Source organism: Muntiacus reevesi, chromosome 13, assembly GCF_963930625.1.
Source record: "Muntiacus reevesi chromosome 13, mMunRee1.1, whole genome shotgun sequence".
Classification (NCBI taxonomy): domain Eukaryota; kingdom Metazoa; phylum Chordata; class Mammalia; order Artiodactyla; family Cervidae; genus Muntiacus; species Muntiacus reevesi.
Window position 1 is genome coordinate 58,160,274 of NC_089261.1, and position 18,429 is coordinate 58,178,702.

The 18,429-nt window shown below is 43.3% G+C and overlaps 1 protein-coding gene across 4 annotated transcripts in view; it reads right to left on the reverse strand.

The window, feature by feature from the left end:
• ZNF827 (zinc finger protein 827) overlaps window positions 1-18,429 on the reverse strand; it is a 186,844-nt gene that overhangs the window by 97,945 nt on the left and 70,470 nt on the right. For all 4 annotated transcript variants that reach the window (XM_065904478.1, XM_065904480.1, XM_065904481.1 and 1 more), the window contains exon 5: window positions 16,908-17,141. In XM_065904478.1, the coding sequence (XP_065760550.1) occupies window positions 16,908-17,141 (234 nt within the window). The remainder of the gene's footprint in view (window positions 1-16,907; window positions 17,142-18,429) is intronic.

Below are 18,429 nucleotides of genomic sequence, written 5' to 3' on the forward strand. Positions count from 1 at the left end.
TCTTCCCTTCACTCCTCGGATTCAAAACCCAGGGATCCAAGTAACACTGGCCAAATCATCTCTCCGTGGTACAAAGATAAATGACAAAATCAGATATTCTATCTACTTCTTAACCCATAATCCAGTTAGGATGCTGGGAAGTGATGACATTCAGTTCAAGTGAAAAGCACACAGAGGCACCGTCTCTCCTGTTTCTAATCCATGCAGTAAGAACAGAACTTGTCCACCCTACACACCCATCAACAGATGAATGGATAGAGGAGATGCAGTATTTACACATGGGCTTTCTAGGTGGTTCGGTGGTAAAGAATGCCAATGCAGGAGATGTGGGTTTGATCCCTGGGTTGGGACGATCCCCTAGAGAAGGAAAGGGCAACCCATTCCAGTATTCTTGCCTGGGAAATTCCATGGGCAGAAGAGCCTGGTGGGCTACAATCCATGAGGTTGCAAAAGAGCCAGAAAAACATAAATATAATATATTTATATTATAGTATAAATATAAACCAGAGAAGGCAATGGCACCCCACTCCAGAGCCTGGTAGACTGCAGTCCATGGGGTCTCGAAGAGTCGGACATGATTGAGCGACTTCACTTTCACTTTTCACTTTTATGCACTGGAGAAGGAAATGGCAACCCACTCCAGTGTTCTTGCCTGGAGAATCACAGGGATGGGGTCGCACAGAGTCGGACACGACTGAAGTGACTTAGTAGCATAAATACAAATGTTTAAATACACACACACACATATATATGTTAGTTGCTCAGTCATGTCTGACTCTTTGAGGCCCCATTGACTATACAGTCCATGGAATTCTCTAGGCCAGAATACTGGAGTGGGTAGCCATTCCCTTCTCTAGGGGATCTTCCCAACCCAGGGATCCAACCCAGGTCTCCCACACTGCAGGCAGATTCTTCACCAGCTGAGCCAGAAGGGAAGCCCACATATATATATATATATATATATATACACACACACACACACATACAAACATACATACATACAGACAGACATACATGGTGGAATATTACTCAGGCATTAAAGAGAATGAAATAATGCCATTTGCAGCAACATGGATAGACCTAGAGATTATCATACTAAGCGAAGTAAGTCAGACAGAGAAGTCCAGATATCCTCTGGTATCACTTGTATGTGGAATCTAAAATGTGACACAAATGAACCTACGGAACAGAACCATGGACACAGAGAACAGACTGGTGGCTGTCAAGGGGGAGGGATGAGTGGGAGGCCGGGGTTCGCAGATGTAAGCTTTCATATATAGAAAGGATACACAACAAGGTCCTACCGTTTAGCACAGAGAACTATATTCAACATGCAATGATAAACCATGATGGAAAAGAATATAAAAAAAGAATGCATATATATACATGTATAACTGAATCACTTTGGTGTTCAGCAGAAATTAACACAGTACTGTAAACCAACTATACATCAATTAAAAAAATAAGAAACTTCATGTGTCTCCACAGCGGTCCTCAGTTGGGTCAAAGCTCCCTAGTCCTGCTCTGTGGAACAAAACTCAAGCCCGGGGCTTACCCATGGCAGCGTCCACATCCCAGGAGAGGAAATTCAGGCTCCTACTGTCCCTACGGGATGTACCAATCATCTCTTCCCAAGGAAAAAGAGAAGAAGTGCTCTCCACGAAAGGAAACAGTGGTGCAGCAATTTTTCTCTAGTTCTCCTAATACACAAGAACCTTCGAGAACAGTGTTCCACTGCCTCTTCCTGGAACAGCAGAATAGGAGACTTCTTCTCTGGAATGGATAACATGCACGGTCTCTGGACTTGAGGGTAACAGGCACGGCTGAGGGCAGGCCAGATAAATGGTGTGAGGTAGGGAACTGAATTTCCCCCCCTCAATTAAAAAAAGGAAAAAAACAGCATTTTTCAATAGAAGAGCCTTACAATGACCTCCAGTGCGCGCACAAACACACACACACACACACACCGCCCACCCAGAACTGCACGGGAGTAATTCAGCAAATCATGAGAGCAAGCCAGTATCCATGAAGAAGCAGCACAAAGCTGGGCACACCTTTCAATAATTCATCAGACAATTAACTGACTAATTAAATGAGACTGGGACTTCCTTGCCAGTCCAGTGACTTTGCCTTCCAATGCAGGGGGTTCGGGTTCAATCCCTGGTCAGGGAGCTAAGATCTCATGTGCTGTACGGCCAAAAAAAACCCAAAACATAAAACAGAAACAATGCTGCAACAAGTTAATAAAGAGTTTAAAAATGGTCCATGTCCAAAAAAAAAAAAAAAATTAGACCCCAGGTGAAAAAGACGCACAAGAATCTAAACACTAGGAGAATCCTGTTTAAAGTTATGGGGTTAGGTTTTCGGTATGACCCCTTCCTTCTCTCTCTCTCTCTCTCTCTCACACACACCCCCACATGTTTTATTCCTATAAAAACTTCAAATATTTGATCAGAATTGGCCCTTTGAATTGGACCACCAAAACCACAAGTGAAGTTGCATTTCCCCTCTCTATCATGTACTACTTAGCAACTTAGGAAGGAGAATGAATGAATGTCTGAAGAGTGAGCTATGGACACTAGAATTCACAGTTAAGTGGACAGGGCTAAGTAGGAGGTCAACTCAGAAAGACACCATCAGGAGCACCCAGCGTTCCATTTTATTAGTTGTTCTGAATCTGCAAGGAAAAACACGCCCTAAAAAAGAACAGAACCCAAACTTTAAGGATCATAAAGAGTGAAATGAGACCTGGAAGTTCCCTTTCAGGGATCCAAGAAACATATCCTTTTTCATCAGAGCAAAGTACGCTTGAACTTTATTCTTCCAAGCATTCTTCAATTAGTTTTTGCCTCCCTGCCATCAGTAAGTAATGCAGGAGGTTCTTGCCCGAGATAACTCAGCTGGGCATTTGCCAATGTTTCCAGCCACAAAACCGGACTCAGAGCAGCAGCACAAATTCTGGACTCGCTTCAGGGCCTGACACTGCTCAGGGTTAAACTATGTAGGGGGCTCCCTGACACAGAGGAAGGTCCCTCAGACCGGCCACGTGGTAGACGATCACAAGTCAGAATACGAGCACCACACACAAGTGCTGCATTCGATTTCACTTCTATCCAGAGGACAAGAATTAAACTCTGAGTCACCGAGGGCTCCGGGAGATGAGCTTCTCCGGCCAGCAGAGGCCGTGGAGGGGGCCAGTCATTATCGGTTGAACTCTGAGTGTCCCAGTGTTAATGCAAAACCTCTCCCAATCATCTTGTTTTCATTTGATGATTTCACGAGAAATTAGCTAAAGAGGTGCATTTAAACTGTATGTCTGCCATTTGGTACCATTCCAAATGATCTCATTTTTAAAAAATTAACCTATTTTTCATCTAATGTCCAGAATATACTTTTCTTGTCTCACATTTAAAAAAAAAGAAAAAAAGGGTCAACTCAAGTATCTGATCTAAACCTAAAGTGATTTAACATCATTATTCTTTGCCACTTAATAAATCTAAGTCCTGTCCACCTCATCTGTTGTGATTAATAGGCCTTTGTATACCCTTCTATGAACCTGAATGCAGGAAGGATGGGGTTGTAGGGGGGACGCACAAGTAGATTTTAAACAGAACTCCTGAAAGATTCAGAAGTCTTGCTGACATAAATTAAAAAAAGACCCAAAAGCAAGGTCCATCTCTGCCTGGTGATGGGTTGGCCATTGCCTGACCCTCAATGAGGAAGACAAAGCAGAGTGAGCCCTTAATGCCCAACGAGAGGAAGGAGCACACCAAGGATTTTATTTCAATCACTTAGAGTTTTACCAAACTTTTAAATATTTTCCACTAACAGATGGTAAAAGGGCTTTAGTATATGCAGACAAGTTTAAAATGCTTTTCTTAGGTGGTGCTAAATATTACTGAATCGTGTCCCAAGGATATCTCTGTTGAGAAGCCCTGACGGCTTCTCTTCCATCGGTCACTGTGTCCAGAAGGCAGGCAAGGGCTGCTGAGATGATGCAGAAAGCAGAACACGGCATGACAACATAATAACTGGAACCCAGCGTGAGCACGAGCAGGGGGATGAGATGGGAAGAGAAAACAGGGTCACACAGGAAAGGACACTATCTTGTTCACCTTGGTAGCCCTAGTGGCCAAAAGGGGCTTGGGAATTAGTAGCTCAGTTCAGTTCAGTTGCTCAGTCATGCCTGACTCTTTGAGATTCCATGAACCGCAGCATGCCAGGCCTCCCGGTCCATCACCAACTCCCAGAGTTTACCCAAACCCATGTCCATTGAGTCGGTGATGCCATCCAACCATCTCATCCTCTGTCGTCCCCTTCTCCTCCCGCCCTCAATCTTTCCCAGCATCAGGGTCTTTTCCAATGAGTCAGTTCTTCACATCAGGTGGCCAAAGTATTGGAGTTTCAGCTTCAGCATCAGTCCTTCCAATGAACACCCAGGACTGATCTCCTTTGCAGTCCAAGGGACTGGTTGGATCTCCTTGCAGTTCAAGGGAGTCTCAAGAGTCTTCTCCAACACCACAGTTCAAAAGCATCAATTCTTTGGCTCAATTAAATCAGTAATTAAATTGGAAATTAGTAAGGGCTCAATAAATAGTGCTGAGTGAATGACTAAGGGAAAGAAAACAAAGAGTACCCTAAGAAGAGATAGAAAGCTGTGATGAGAAGTAGAGAAGAGCTAAAGTACAGGGTTCATTGAACCCTCCAAGAAAACTTGACGAACTTTTGCCAAAAATCAAAGCCTTCACGGCTGATGACAGGTGAGCCTGTGCGTCCCTCTGGGCTCTGATTCCCCATACTTCTAGGAGACGCTGGTGCACGGATAGTCTCCCAGTGCATTCTGGCTGGCTTTCAACATTCTTTCCCACATGTTTTAAAATCAAACCTACTTGCAAGTAGCCCGAGTGACTCATCTTAATGTCCCTTCCTCTCTCTGTTCCCGCGTCCTCTCCAGCACAGGTGGTGAAGAGTGACACAGTACACTGGGGCAGCGGGATGAGGAGGAGGGACGCTCGACTGAGAACTTGGCCCTCCTGCTTGCGCTGTCCCCGTTACACACGGGGTGAGGACTTCAGCCTCAGGGTCTTCAAGAAAACGGAGGAGTCGTCCCAGCCTTCTGCTGTGAGCATTTTAGGAGAAACTCTTTTAAACGGTATTGTATGTGCAGGCTGTGCATGCTCAGTCACTCGGTAATGTCGCTCCTTTGTGACCCCGTGGTCTGCAGCCTGCCAAGCTCCTCCGTCCATGGGACTCTCCAGGCAAGAACGCTGGAGTGGCTTGTCAGTCCCTTCTCCAGGGGAGCTTCCCGACCCAGGGGTCGGACCCAGGTCTCGTGCATTGCAGGTGGACTCTTACCATCTGAGCCACCAGGGATGCCCTTAAACAGTATCAGGGTAGGTAAGCAGGGTTTGAAAGGTTTTAGCACAAGTGGTTGAAAGGAGACAACCATTCATCTCATTTAAATTATCCCAATCCCCACTTTTCTTCTTTATTCCACAGCTTTTAAAAAAGTGCAAAAAATATTACCTACATATCACCCAGTAGCTTGGTACAAAGGCACTGGTGAATCCCAAGTAAAGACTGCTACCAATATTTAAATTTTTTATTTTTCAGCCATGCTGCATGATCTTAATTCCCTGATCAGGGATTGAACTGTGGCCCCTGCTTTGGACTTAACCACTGGACAACCAGGGAAGTCCTTCCTACCAATATTTAAATGTGGAGGGAGGCACAATGATTCTGCTCCCAAGATAAGTCCCACAGATCACTGCCATTTCCCCTTTAGTCCCATTAAGGCTTCAGCTTTGCTAAGGGTCTCTCTTCCTCTCAACCAGAAGGCTATTACATTTGCCTTTGGCAACACGGACATGGATCACAGGAACTTCCAGGAAGGCTGTCCTGATGACTGTGACTCCAAAAGGGCAGGAAAAATCTTGGCAGCAACAGGAGGGAAGTGTGAGTGTGTGTGAGTGTGTGTGTGTGTGAGTGTGTGAGTGTGTGTGTGTGTGTGTGAGTGTGTGTGTGTTTAGGTGGGTTTACAGGGCTAAGACTGGCAGCAGGAGGAATAAGGAAAGAAGTTCGTGACATATTCTTTAAACAGTGAGGCTCACCACTCGATTTTGAAATTACGATAAACGGTGGCAGGTCACAGGTATGCCTGGTCATTGCCCCCACTTCTCCAGCTGTGGCAACAATGGGAAACCAGGAAACAGGCTTGAATCCAGCTGCTGGCCCACATTAAGAAAATAGGAAGTAAACCAACACACAGCACAAACTCAAGACAGCCTACATATGGGGAAAACATACAAAGTCAGTATCTGTCGCTCTGTCGTGTCCTACTCTTTGCGACCCCGAGGACTGTAGCCCGCCAGGCTCCTCCGTCCAGGATTTCCGAGGCAAGAATACTGGAGTGGGGAGCCATTCCCTTCTCCAGGGGATCTTCCCAAAATATATACACGTGTAGAGTAAACAGAAGACTTATTAGGAAGAAGACTGAGCGTGTGCTAGGTCCTCACACTTTGATAATGAGAAAATACCACTCTCCAAGCCTTCGACTTCCTAGAAGAGTGACAAAAGTCATAAGGCAGAAATAGTTCTCTTCAGGAAAGCGTTCCCTTCTTGGGCCGACACGGACACTCGCCTGCTCAGAGGGAACAGCCGCCATCGCTCTCACCCTGTGGGTACCTTCGGTGTGCTGTGCGGACCGGCCCGGGTACCACCACCCCCAGCTGAGCCCCAGCCCAGTGGGATGCGGCCACTCGGCAGCAGACAGAGGAGCCTCTTCTCCAGAGGTCGGTCTGGGAGACCAGCCTGTACCCACATGGGCACAGAGGACACGGGGTTTAATTATACATGCAAACGTTCCCCTTCTGTGACATGAATAAGTTAAAAGCGAAAGGTTAATATGGCAACAAGAAGAAAAACCATCGTGGAATGAGAATGTTTTAGAGCTCTCATTGAGGGAAATAGCGGCTATGCTCTGCCTCACAAGACCACGGCTGCGCTAACACCGCACTAGAACGTCGGAGCGGAGGAGCCGGAAGAAGCCAGGGGGGTGTAAGAGGCTCTAAGGCCTGGACGAGACACACCGTTTCTACCTGGCAGGGAAATCTGCCCTGTGAGTGCAAAACGGAACAGCATGTTTGACTGGTTACTTAAATATTTGCAGTCGGCTCCCTCAGAAAGTAAAGCTTCTTCTTAGAGTCGTCGCCATCAAATACTATTTACTCAGGGCCTCTCGTGCCACTGTTTGTGTCCTGGATAAGATAATGTCTGCAGAAATGGTTCTGTATTTCTATCAAAAAACAGAAATCAACGCAGAGAGACAGGCATGCCAGCGGTGAACACATTTCCTAGGTGCCATTCGCAATTCTTTTGCTCAGTATTGGAAGCGACCTGGAACCCCTTCACCAGTCCTGACTCCACCTGGCACCTCCTGCCCCGAGGCCCTCTCTCACCCAATCTGGCCAAACAGAAAAGGAATCTGTAATGAAGGTAGAGCCCATGACATTGAGCTTTTGCCCGGTTTCTGGAACACAGGCCAATACAAATGTTCATAGCTATATTAACATATGAGCTCTGCACCAGGGAGATGATAATAAAACAAGAGCCCTTTCGAGTCCAGCCTTTCGGAGGCCCGGGTCTCAGTGTGGGAGTGAGGGAGCTGGGACAAGAAAGCTAAAGGGCGGCCAAGGGGTGAGGACCTTAAGGGAAAAAGAAGTTCCGTCTTCTAGCCCTCCCAGAACTGCACGAAGCTCTTTCCCAGTCTGTCTTGTTTAAGCAGCCAGGTAAATAACACCAAGGTACATCCTCTGAGTTTAACAAGACCTAGACATTCAAGAAAGGAATTCTCTGGGTACATAAACAGGTCACATTTTTATCTTATTAAAGCAACCTATTCCCTGTTTGTATAAGAAAGAGTTTTGGCACTTGGAGTGCAATTCTCACTGAGTTTTCAAGTGCTTAAAAAAAGAGTCTAATTCCTAATTTAAGATCTAACTTCCCCAGTTATGGGTTTTCTGTGTATATGTCTTATGTATACACACACATACATATATCCTGAGAGATGCTTAGGATACATATATGGCAATGACAGAGTGACCTCATTAGTGTAAGACCACTGTTGGTTATATTTATTAGAAGTCACTTAAAAAACTGACAGAGAAAGGCAAATGTATGCTATCACTTATATGTGAACTCTAAAAAAAGGAGTCCAATGAACTTATCCACAAAACAAACAGAATTACAGGTGTAGAAAACACACGTATGGTTACCAAGGGGGAAGCAGGGGGAAGGGATAAACTGGCAGATTGGGACTGACATGTATATACGGCAGATAACCAGAAGGGCCTACTGCATGGCACAAGGAACTCTACTCAATACCCTGTAATGACCTATATGGGAAAAGAATCTTAAAGAGTGGATACATGGATATGTGTAACTGATACACTTTGCCGTATACCTGAAACTAACACAACATTGTAAACCGATTATATTCCAATAAAAATAAAAAAAATAAAGCTGACATATAAATATTCCTTGCTATCAGCTGAAGTACAGAATGTTATAGCAAATACAGAAATCACAGAGGTCAACCCCACTGGGGAGGTATTTATTCAATAAATTAGGTTTCATAGTCTTTATATGGGCTTCCCTTGTAGCTCAGTCGGTAAAGAATCTGCCTGCAGTGCAGTTGATCCAGGTTCAGTCCCTGGGTTGGGAAGATGCCCTGGAGAAGGGAATGACAACCCACTCCAGTATCCTTGCCTGGAAAATCTCATGGACAGAGGAGACTGGTGGGCTCCAGTCCACGGGGTCGCAAAGAGTCGGGCATGATTGAGCGACTAACACACTTAAATATGGTGAAAATGTACATAAAGACAGGCTTTCCTGTTAATATTAAACAAGTCTGCATTTTTTACCCAATTTTTGGAATTACGGAAATGTGGTAATTCCCTATCACAAGCAACAAAAGAGAGACAAATTGGATTATAAGTAAAACATTTTGCACCGCAAATAATACCATCAAAAAAGTGAAAAGCAGGATGAGAGAAAGTATTTGCAAATCATATATCTGATAAGAGACTTATATCCAGAATATATAAGAAAATTTTACAACTCAAAAATAAAAAGACAAGTAATTTAAAAGCAGCAAAAGAACCTGAGTAGACATTTCTCCAAAGAAGGTATACAAATAGCCAAAAAGCACATAGAAATATGCTCAACACCATTAGCCATCTGGGAAATGAAAATCAAAACCACAATGAGATACTAGCTCACACCCAGACGATGGCTCTAATAAAAAAGACAGACAATAACAACTTTTGGCAAGGATGTGGAAAAACTGAAACTCCCATACATTGCTGTGGGGATAAAAAGTGGTGCAGCTGCTTTGGGAAACAGCTTGGCAATTTCCCAAAATGTTAAACCTAGAGCTACCATTTGACCCAGGAATTCCACTCTGAGGTATATACCCAAGAGAAACGAAACACATTTCTACACGAAAACTTGTACATGAATGTTCTTATCAGCAAAAGCTGGGCAACAACCCAATTGTTCAACAACAGGTGAATCGATAAACAAAATGTGGTATATCCATTTTATACCGTGTATAAAATTAGTATTGTTGGTGTATTCATTCCAATAACATCAATGGAATATTATCCTGCCATAAAAAGGAATAAGGTACAGATGCATGTTACAAGAGAGACAGACGGGCCTTGAAAACGCTATGCTAAGTGAAAGAAGACACGTACTGGGTGATTACATTCACATGGAGTGTCCACAACAGGAAAAATCTACGGACAGGCAGTGAATTATCAGTTGGAAGGGTATTGGGAAGAAGTGGGTAAGGAGTAGCTGCTAATGGACACAGAGTTTCTTTCAGGGGTGATAAAAATATTCTGCCACTGGAACTGGTGATGGTTATGCAGCTCTGTGAATACACTAAAAGCCACTGAATGGTATACTTTAAATAGGTAACTTTTATGGCATGCAAATTAGATCTCAATAAAGATGTTGAGAGAGTAGGATGGTGTTTACAAAAGCAGTTTAGAAGTCCCCTCTGAAACATAACAATCTAAAATATATACATGATTATGGGACTTCCCTGGTGGGCCAGTGGTTAAGACTCTGCCTTGCAAAGCAGAAGACACAGATTCCAATCCTGGTCAGGAACTAAGATCCCACACGCCACAGAGCAACTAAGCCAGCATGCCAGAACTAGGGAGTCTGTGCGCTTCAACGAAAGATCCCGCATGCTGCAGCTAAGACCCAGTGCAGCCAAATAAATAAACAAAATCAAATAAACAAAATACATTCATTATTAGAAAAGTAGGGTACCAGGTTCAATAGGTTTCTCCAGGTTCTTAAAAAAAGTTGAAGTGGGAAAAAAAAAGCATTTTTTTCAATTTCAGACTGATTAGACTAGGCCATTTTTACATTTTCATGCTTTCAAATTCCTCAGCATCACGTATTTGACAATGTGCTAAACAGACAGCATTAATAAAATACTTTTTTTTACTGGCGTTTCTAAATTACTCTTTAGCTCTTTTCTTTTTTTTTTTTTTTTTTAAATTACTCTTTAACTCTTTTATAGTTTGCTAGCATGTCCAACGTGTTCACTCAGGAGTTCCTTTCCATGGAGTGTAAGCAGGGAGAATCACGGGAACTAGGGAAAACCATGCCTTCTGGGTTCTTTCCACTATTCAGTGAAACCACTTGTAAGTTTGAAGGAGGGCAATGTCAGATGACATTAATATAAACCGGACATAAGTCTCGGTCATAATCTCAGACATAATCTTTGATTTGTTGGGGGTGAGGGTGGGGAGATTCTCTCCCTTAAAAGAATGCACACGTTGCACAGAAATAATCACAAAATTTCACAGCAAAGAACATGGAAAAAAATAGTATTATCTGACACTCACCAGCAATGCCATCCTTGAATTATTAGGGACACATGCCCTTCTAAAAAAGATTCCCAGTTGCCTTTTTTTCCCCTAATAAATTAAAAAGAATCTCCATTGAAGAGAGATGATTCTTTTTTAAAAGTAAAGTGTGCATTTAAGATAAGGGTGGGATGGGGGGAGGGGAGGGAGGCTCAAAAAGGAGGCAATATATGTATAATTATGGCTGAAATAAACACAATATTGTAAAACAATTTTCCTCCAATTAAAAAACAAAACAAACAAAAAAGAGAGCTTTCTTCTCTGTCAGTTTCAAGCTGAGGCACGCTTTTCAGATGAACAAAACTTACATCTCTAATTAACCATTTCCTTGGCACAGAGCTTCTCAAAACTTAGCTTTCAGAATTATAAAAAAACTCAGCGTTTCAACTGGGTCCACAGAAGAACTCAAGAATTTGCATTTCTATAACTTCCCTAAGGCGCTTCCCTGGTGTCTCAGACAGTAAAGAATCCATCTGCAATGCAGGAGACCTGGGTTCGATTCCTGGGTAGGGAAGATTCCCCTGAAGACTCCAGTACTCTAGCCTGAAGACTCCAGTATTCTTGCCTGGAGAATTCTATCTTCGCCAACTCGTGTTGACTTGGCTCCTCCAGGGACCACACTTTGAGAAGCACAGCCTTAGCATACACAGAGTTGCTACTGGCTAGGTCAACTCCTGGCTGGGCAGTTTTCTCCAAAACTCCACCAGAAAGGAAAGACAAACATCACCCAAAGGCCAAACACATTTACATCCAATATTTAAACACCAGCAGTGACCATTAACTTTTAGGGGCTCATACATACTGCTTCTCTTCCTGATTTCACACCACCCTCACTCTTGCCCATCTGAGGTGTGGTTCTAGGGATTCTTCTCCTTCCAGCTATCCTACAGGACTGTAGCCAGGTCTGTTCAATACGTCCTTCTCCCCAGATACAGCAGGAGTTTCCACTAGTGGGCTCCCACCGGAGTGGACACAATCAGCTGGAATTTGTAACTGGGACTAAGACATTTCTGTCCAGTTGCTCTTTTGAACAAGAGGTATACTCAGAAATTGTTGGCAATTGCTATGTTCTACCACATGGGCTGGGTATCAGAAAAAACCCATTTATGAGCAGAGAAGCAGGGATGAGCAAGGACATTCTGGGCTCCATACCGTTCCCACCCCCAACCCCTGGCTTCAGTGGAGGCCTGACGCCCTGCTGCCCCCCGCCCTTGGCTTCACTCGATGAGTCAACCCCAAATGTATATGTGTGCATGCTAAGTCACCTCCGTCGTGTCCAACTCTGTGACCCTATGGACTGTAGCCCTCCTGGCTCCTCTGTCCATGGGATTCTCCAGGAAAGAATACTGGAGTGGGTTGCCATGTCCCATTCCAGAGGATCTTCCCAACCCAGGGATCGAACCTGTGTTTCCTGCAGCTCCGGCATTGCAGGCAGACTCTTCACCACTGAGCCACTGGGAAGCCCCCCCGCCCCTTGCGCCGCCCCTGCAAAATGTGCACCTCCTATTGAATTCCCTTTCTTGTCTAAACTGGATGAAGAGGATTTGTTACTTAAAACCAAAGGGGCCCTAATTAAAACTGTTAACAAAGTCAATCTTTGGGTACCTTTCCTCTCTGTTTCTGCTCACCTCGGAGATTGAATTCACCTTAAAACTTCATCCTACCCAAGTTTACCTGCTTTTCAATATCTCTGCACTGAAGCCCTTTTTTACATAGATGATTCCCTGAACTCTACATCACTATGTATTTCAAATCCAGGACCTGCCTGGATTCCTCTACAAGAGGCAATGATAATTTATACTTCCCTCCAAGACTAGGTAGGGATAAATGAATATAAATCAGAAATGAATGTAAATCCATGTGGCTTCCTTCTTTGAGCACGGAAAAAAGAAACCCAATATACATGTTTTGAATTAAGATCTAATGGGAGATTTTATTTACCATGTTAGATCAATTTAAATGTCTAATTTTTCATTAATGTTTCTGAATACATCCAGCTTTCCAGCCACTTATTTTTGTGGGATTCATATTTTTAAATGGCATGCTTATCTGCCTACTTCTTGGTTCAACCATACATGTAGTGTGTTGTACATATGCATGACCAGGGAGAAGGGGGTATTTCTTTGTTGCTTTGAATCTAGCTATTTCTCTTTTTTTTCTTTTTCTTTTTAAATTTACTGAGGTATGGTTGATTTACATTACAGCTACTTCTCTTAAAGCACAAGAGACAGAGTCACTTAGGGCACTATGTCATACCTGGGATAACACATCTGCTCTTAAGGTTTTCAAAGTCACTAGATGCTGCAAAACCAGAGGTTAAGAGTGACTTGACTCTCTTAGTCTGTCTGATGTTATGTAGCCTCTGAATTTGATTTCAGGATTTGGGACTTCTGGGAATTATCTTTGGCAACTATATGCTTAGCAGAAAAGTCTGATTATCTTGGCTGCCTCATGTCACATAACAACACGTAGTCCCAGACACCCAGTGGTTTTGTTAGAGTGGGTTGCTCTCTTTATGGTAATCAATTTACTTGGCTCAGCTGTCAGGCACTTGACTGTCCAACAAACAACTGGAAATAGGACTTGAGCCACAAGGAAGGGAGAAAACTCAGATTTTCCTAAACACACAGTGAATGAAAAGTTTTGCCTGGTCACTAACATATCTGTGTTTTCCTCATGAAACAGAAATGTCAGTTTGGAAAACAATGTAACTACAGAGGTTTCTCCACCCAGGAAAGTTTCACATGATATCTGACCTGGCCATGAGCCCAACATCCATCGTGAAGGACTTAACATAAATTAATTTAAAACCGGAAATGAGGCAGGTGACATTGTTGACTAGTTTCCTCTTGTTAATTCAAGGAAAAGATTGAAAGGACCTAAGATATGGCAGATGATAGCACTGAAAAGCCATAGAAATAAGTAACAGAGAAGAAAATTTCTCTTATTCCACATTTTAGGTATTCCTTGGGTCAAAACTGAAAGAAGGGGGAAAATGTATGGTAATGCATGAGACATACTTTTCTCATCCAACTCTTCTGCACCATATGGATTCTCCCCAGGGGAACAGAAGACTATAAAAGAAAATTAGCAAGGCAGGGACTCCCACCCATAGGAATACCTGCTGGGATCTCAGATGAGAAGCAGCACAGACTACCTGCACAGACGCTACTCCTGTCTATACGGGGACAGGACACACCACGGGAAAGGGGGGCCTGAGGACCCAGACAGGTCCTCTCCTCAGATGCCTTTTAGGGCAGAAACACTGAATTGCTAAAATTGTAACTTGAGGAAACGCAGCATAGGAGGTTTTCTTCCTAACATCTTCCTTCTCCCAAGAGCACCAATCTGTCCGTGACTAGAAACCCTAATGCCCACTTTAAACCTAATAAAAGGTGAGGTCTCTTTACCTTTGTGGCTTAGGAATGAAAAGACACTTGTTATTTTTAAGTCACGCTCCTATTTTTAGGAATGACTTGGAGACTTCTGCACAGTCTCCTGGCCACAGTCTGCTAGACTGTACAAGTATGAAGTTCCAAGTGCAAAGCACTGACTGAATGCATTCCACTGCCCTGGATTACTTCTGACTAGACCACAAGCATCTAGAAGGTAGGGACTGCGGTACATATTTCTTTAACCTAAGTCTAAGCACACAGAATGCTTGGGAAATTTTTTCAGGGCAAAACAATACTTATCTTAGTCTTCAAACAAGTTTTCATTTCTACAGCATGAAGCAGAGGAGATGCCTTTGGAAATACGACCATGTCATCCATTCAACTATTGTCTTTTTAAAAATTTTTGGTTGCATCCTATGGCTTGCGGGACCTTAGTTCCCAGACTGGGGATCAAACCTGTGTCCTTGGCAATGAAAGCAAGAAGTCCTACCCACTGGACCGCCAGGGAATTTCCAATTCAACTATCGTGGAGCCCCACAGCATGTGTATTCACTAACACTCAACATAAGCATTTAGAAGAGCCATTACTGACCACAAATATCATTAAATGTGCACGGCTGCCTGGTCGTATTCTATTTCGGGGATCTCATTACTACCCAGGAAATGATTTCATACTTCATTGTCTCAAATCGCATCATCCAAAAGAATTAGGATAAAACGGTTTCCTTAGAGAACATCTTTCCTTCGATCTTGTTTTTGCATATTATCTTTTGGGGCCACCCCAGCTTTCTCAGCTCACAATGCTGGCTACACAGCAAACTCTGAAATAGAAATATTACACACTAGAGTCTTACCATTAGGAGGGGACAGGAGTCACTGTTGTAAGAGAGTTAAAGTCATAATATGCAAGTCCACGTTATCAGAGAAGAAGGAGAGAGCGTGTGACCTCCCTGAAATGACTGGAAAGCCAGTAGATTACCGTATGTCACCAAGACCTTTTGACATAGGAGGGAGGGTTCAAATTATGAAAGCATGTTGGCCTGAACAAGTTTTTTTTTCTAACTTGCAGCTTTTAGCAATTAGCACAACCTTGCGAGATCTCCTATTTACATAGGAGAAACTGTACCATCAGTTTAGAAAAATGGGATGATAGTAAGGATGTAGTAATTGTATTATGCTTTATCTGTAACAAATTATGTCCCCTGGAAGTTCCAGTGTGTTTTAAATTCACATTAAAGGAAAGAATTCTTAATCCCACCAACTAGCAAATACAGGAATTTCAACTGTTCTGATGCAATAATTTTAAGTAAATAATTATTAATTTCTTACTTTCCAACCTACCCGTCAACCAGAAACACGCAACTGCTGGTGAAATTACACTGGGAAGGGGTCTCACTAATACATTTCTTGCTTTCATCCTCCAAGCATCATGAATTACAAACTGAATTTACCATCCTCCAAGTAGGATCCATACCAGAATTCTGAGTTTCTAAAAATTATCTTTAAGCAGCAATGAACTAAGGATGGGATATGATTTGATAAGTATTATTATTAATGCAACTTTTCCTTCTCTGTTTTTAAAGTCATGCCTTTGAATTTTATACTACACGTATGTTTCTTGCTGTGTGTGTGTGTGCTAAGTCCCTTTAGTCATGTCTGACTCTTTGCAACCGTAGGGACTGTAGCCCGCCAAACTCCCCTGTCCATGGGATTCTCCAGGCAGAATACTGGACTGGGTTGCTATGCCCTCCTCCAGGGGATCTTCCTGACCCAGGGATTAAACTTGCATCTCTTACATCTTCTGCATTAAAGAACCTGCAGGCGGGTCCTTTACCACCAGTAACACCTGGGAAGCAAATACTTCAAAACGCACTAAGTTTTTCAAAACACGCTAAATTTTTATCTGTTCTGAAGCTCATGGGACAGATAGGAGACTGGGTGGGAAAAGAAATCCAAAGTACATGAATTTCAAATTCTAAACCAATCTGCCAAAATTGGATAAGCTGAAATGACATTTTAGATACTAATAAAAATATTGTCTCAAGAACTTAGATTAATTACTGTAATATTCCATTATGAGAAATTTCTATTTATAAAATCTCATTGCTACTCTATCACTAATCACTTCAAGTGCCATCTTAATGGTTTATTAAGTTCAGAAAAATATTTTTAATGGTTCGTAAAGAAAATAGTACAAAAACACCAAACAGTGCAAGGTCCTCTATTAGGAAAGAAAGATATTTTGATCAATTAACAGAAGTGCTTTGCATGTCATTAAAACCCATTTAAAATTATGACCTACATCATCTTAGAAAAGCAGCAGTGTTTCCCAACAATTTGCAGTCATAATCAGGAAAAGAGGAGTGAATTTTTAAGACAGATATACGGTTAACATCCACAAACTCATACATGAAACACATGAATTTAAGGCAAGTAATCCAGTCATTCCCGACTTTACCTTAATAATGCGATATTGCTGCCAGCAGGCTAATGTAACCCATGGGTAGCCCAGCCGGCTTGCAAGTGATGGTGTCAGTATGTGAATATTTTAGCAGAAATCAAGTACCTGATAGTTTCATGAGAAGTTCAGACGCTGCTTTGACCGACATATCCCGTCTCAGTACGTTGCCCTTTGCTTCCTGGGGCTTAAGCGTGTCCTCAGAGATGCTCGGGGCTGACACTTCCGACTCGGGGCTGAACACATAGCTGGACCGAGGCAACGTGTCGCTCAGGGCCTCCTCTTCCTTAGGCTCCTCTTTCACTTTAAAATTGAGATTCATGGGATCCTTCTGATTTGCGGCTGTCAAAAGAAGAAAGGGATTACATACATATACATATACCAGAGACCACGCCCGCTCTTGGCCACTCCCAACTTAACGAGGTTTGGGATGCAGGAACGCACCCGAGCTAACACCGGAGGGACCACAACCCCATCAAAAGAGGCTGAGCCCTCGGCACGAAAATACAAGACACTCCATAGAGCAGGACTTCGGAGAGTGCGGACTTCTGAATCTTTGGAACTTACCGTATTTCAAGAAGTGCTGCCTCTACAAAGTGTCTGGGCGTTTTCTCTTTGGTTTCCCTCAATGTCTTCTTCGCTGTACATGTCACTGCCTCTCTGACCTCTTAGCACTCTCCCTACCTAACCCTGTTATAGAATAATGCATTCACACAGTTACTCTGCCATAAAACACTGAATATAAACATGTTAGTCGCTCAGTCCTGTCTGACTCTCTGCGAACCCCATGGACCGTAGCCCGCCAGGCTCCTCTGTCCACGTAATTCTCCAGGCAAGAATACCAGAGTGGGTTGTCATTTCCTTTTCCAGGGGATCTTCCTGACCCAGGGATTGGGCCTGAGTCTCCCCCATTGCAGGCAGATTCTTTATGGTCTGAGCCCCCAGGGGAGCCCCTAAACATGAGTTCATGGCAATAATCCAAGCAAAAACCTAGACAGCAGTGGTCAGGTGGGGATGGAGAATCTGTCGAAGAGAAAAGCTCAGCACAGAGATGTGCTACTTTGGCCTTATCGTAAGCTGACGCTAGAGCCCCACAAAGGGTGGGGCATGTATTTGGCGCTGTCTTTCTGGTCTACATCTTGTAGCCCAAATTATCTCCTAGTCCACAATGGGCATTTTTAAAGAAAAAAGAAACATTATTTTCTAAATGTAACTTTAGTTTTGCAGAGAAGCTGCAAAGATGATACAAAAAGTTCCCATACATCCTTCACCCAGAGTTTCCTAAAGTTATCATCTTACGTAACCATGGAGCATTTGTCAGAAGGAAGCAATTCCCACTGCTGTGATCTAAGATCCAGACTGTAGTCAGATTTCACCAGTTTTTCCACTAATGTCCTTTTCCATTCCTAGCATGGTTGGCTGGTGTGGCGTGTGTGGTCAGAGCAAAGCTGACTGGCCTATTATGGGATAGATTCCGTGGCTTGGCTATACCACACCAAGTCTTCCCCCACCGTGCTACATACACTTCCTGATCTTGGGAAAAACCAAAAAGGAAGGCAAGCAGCCTCATGTACCACTTGCCAATTTCACAGGCATCTTGCTTCCCGTTAAAGGGTCATAGTAGGAAAAC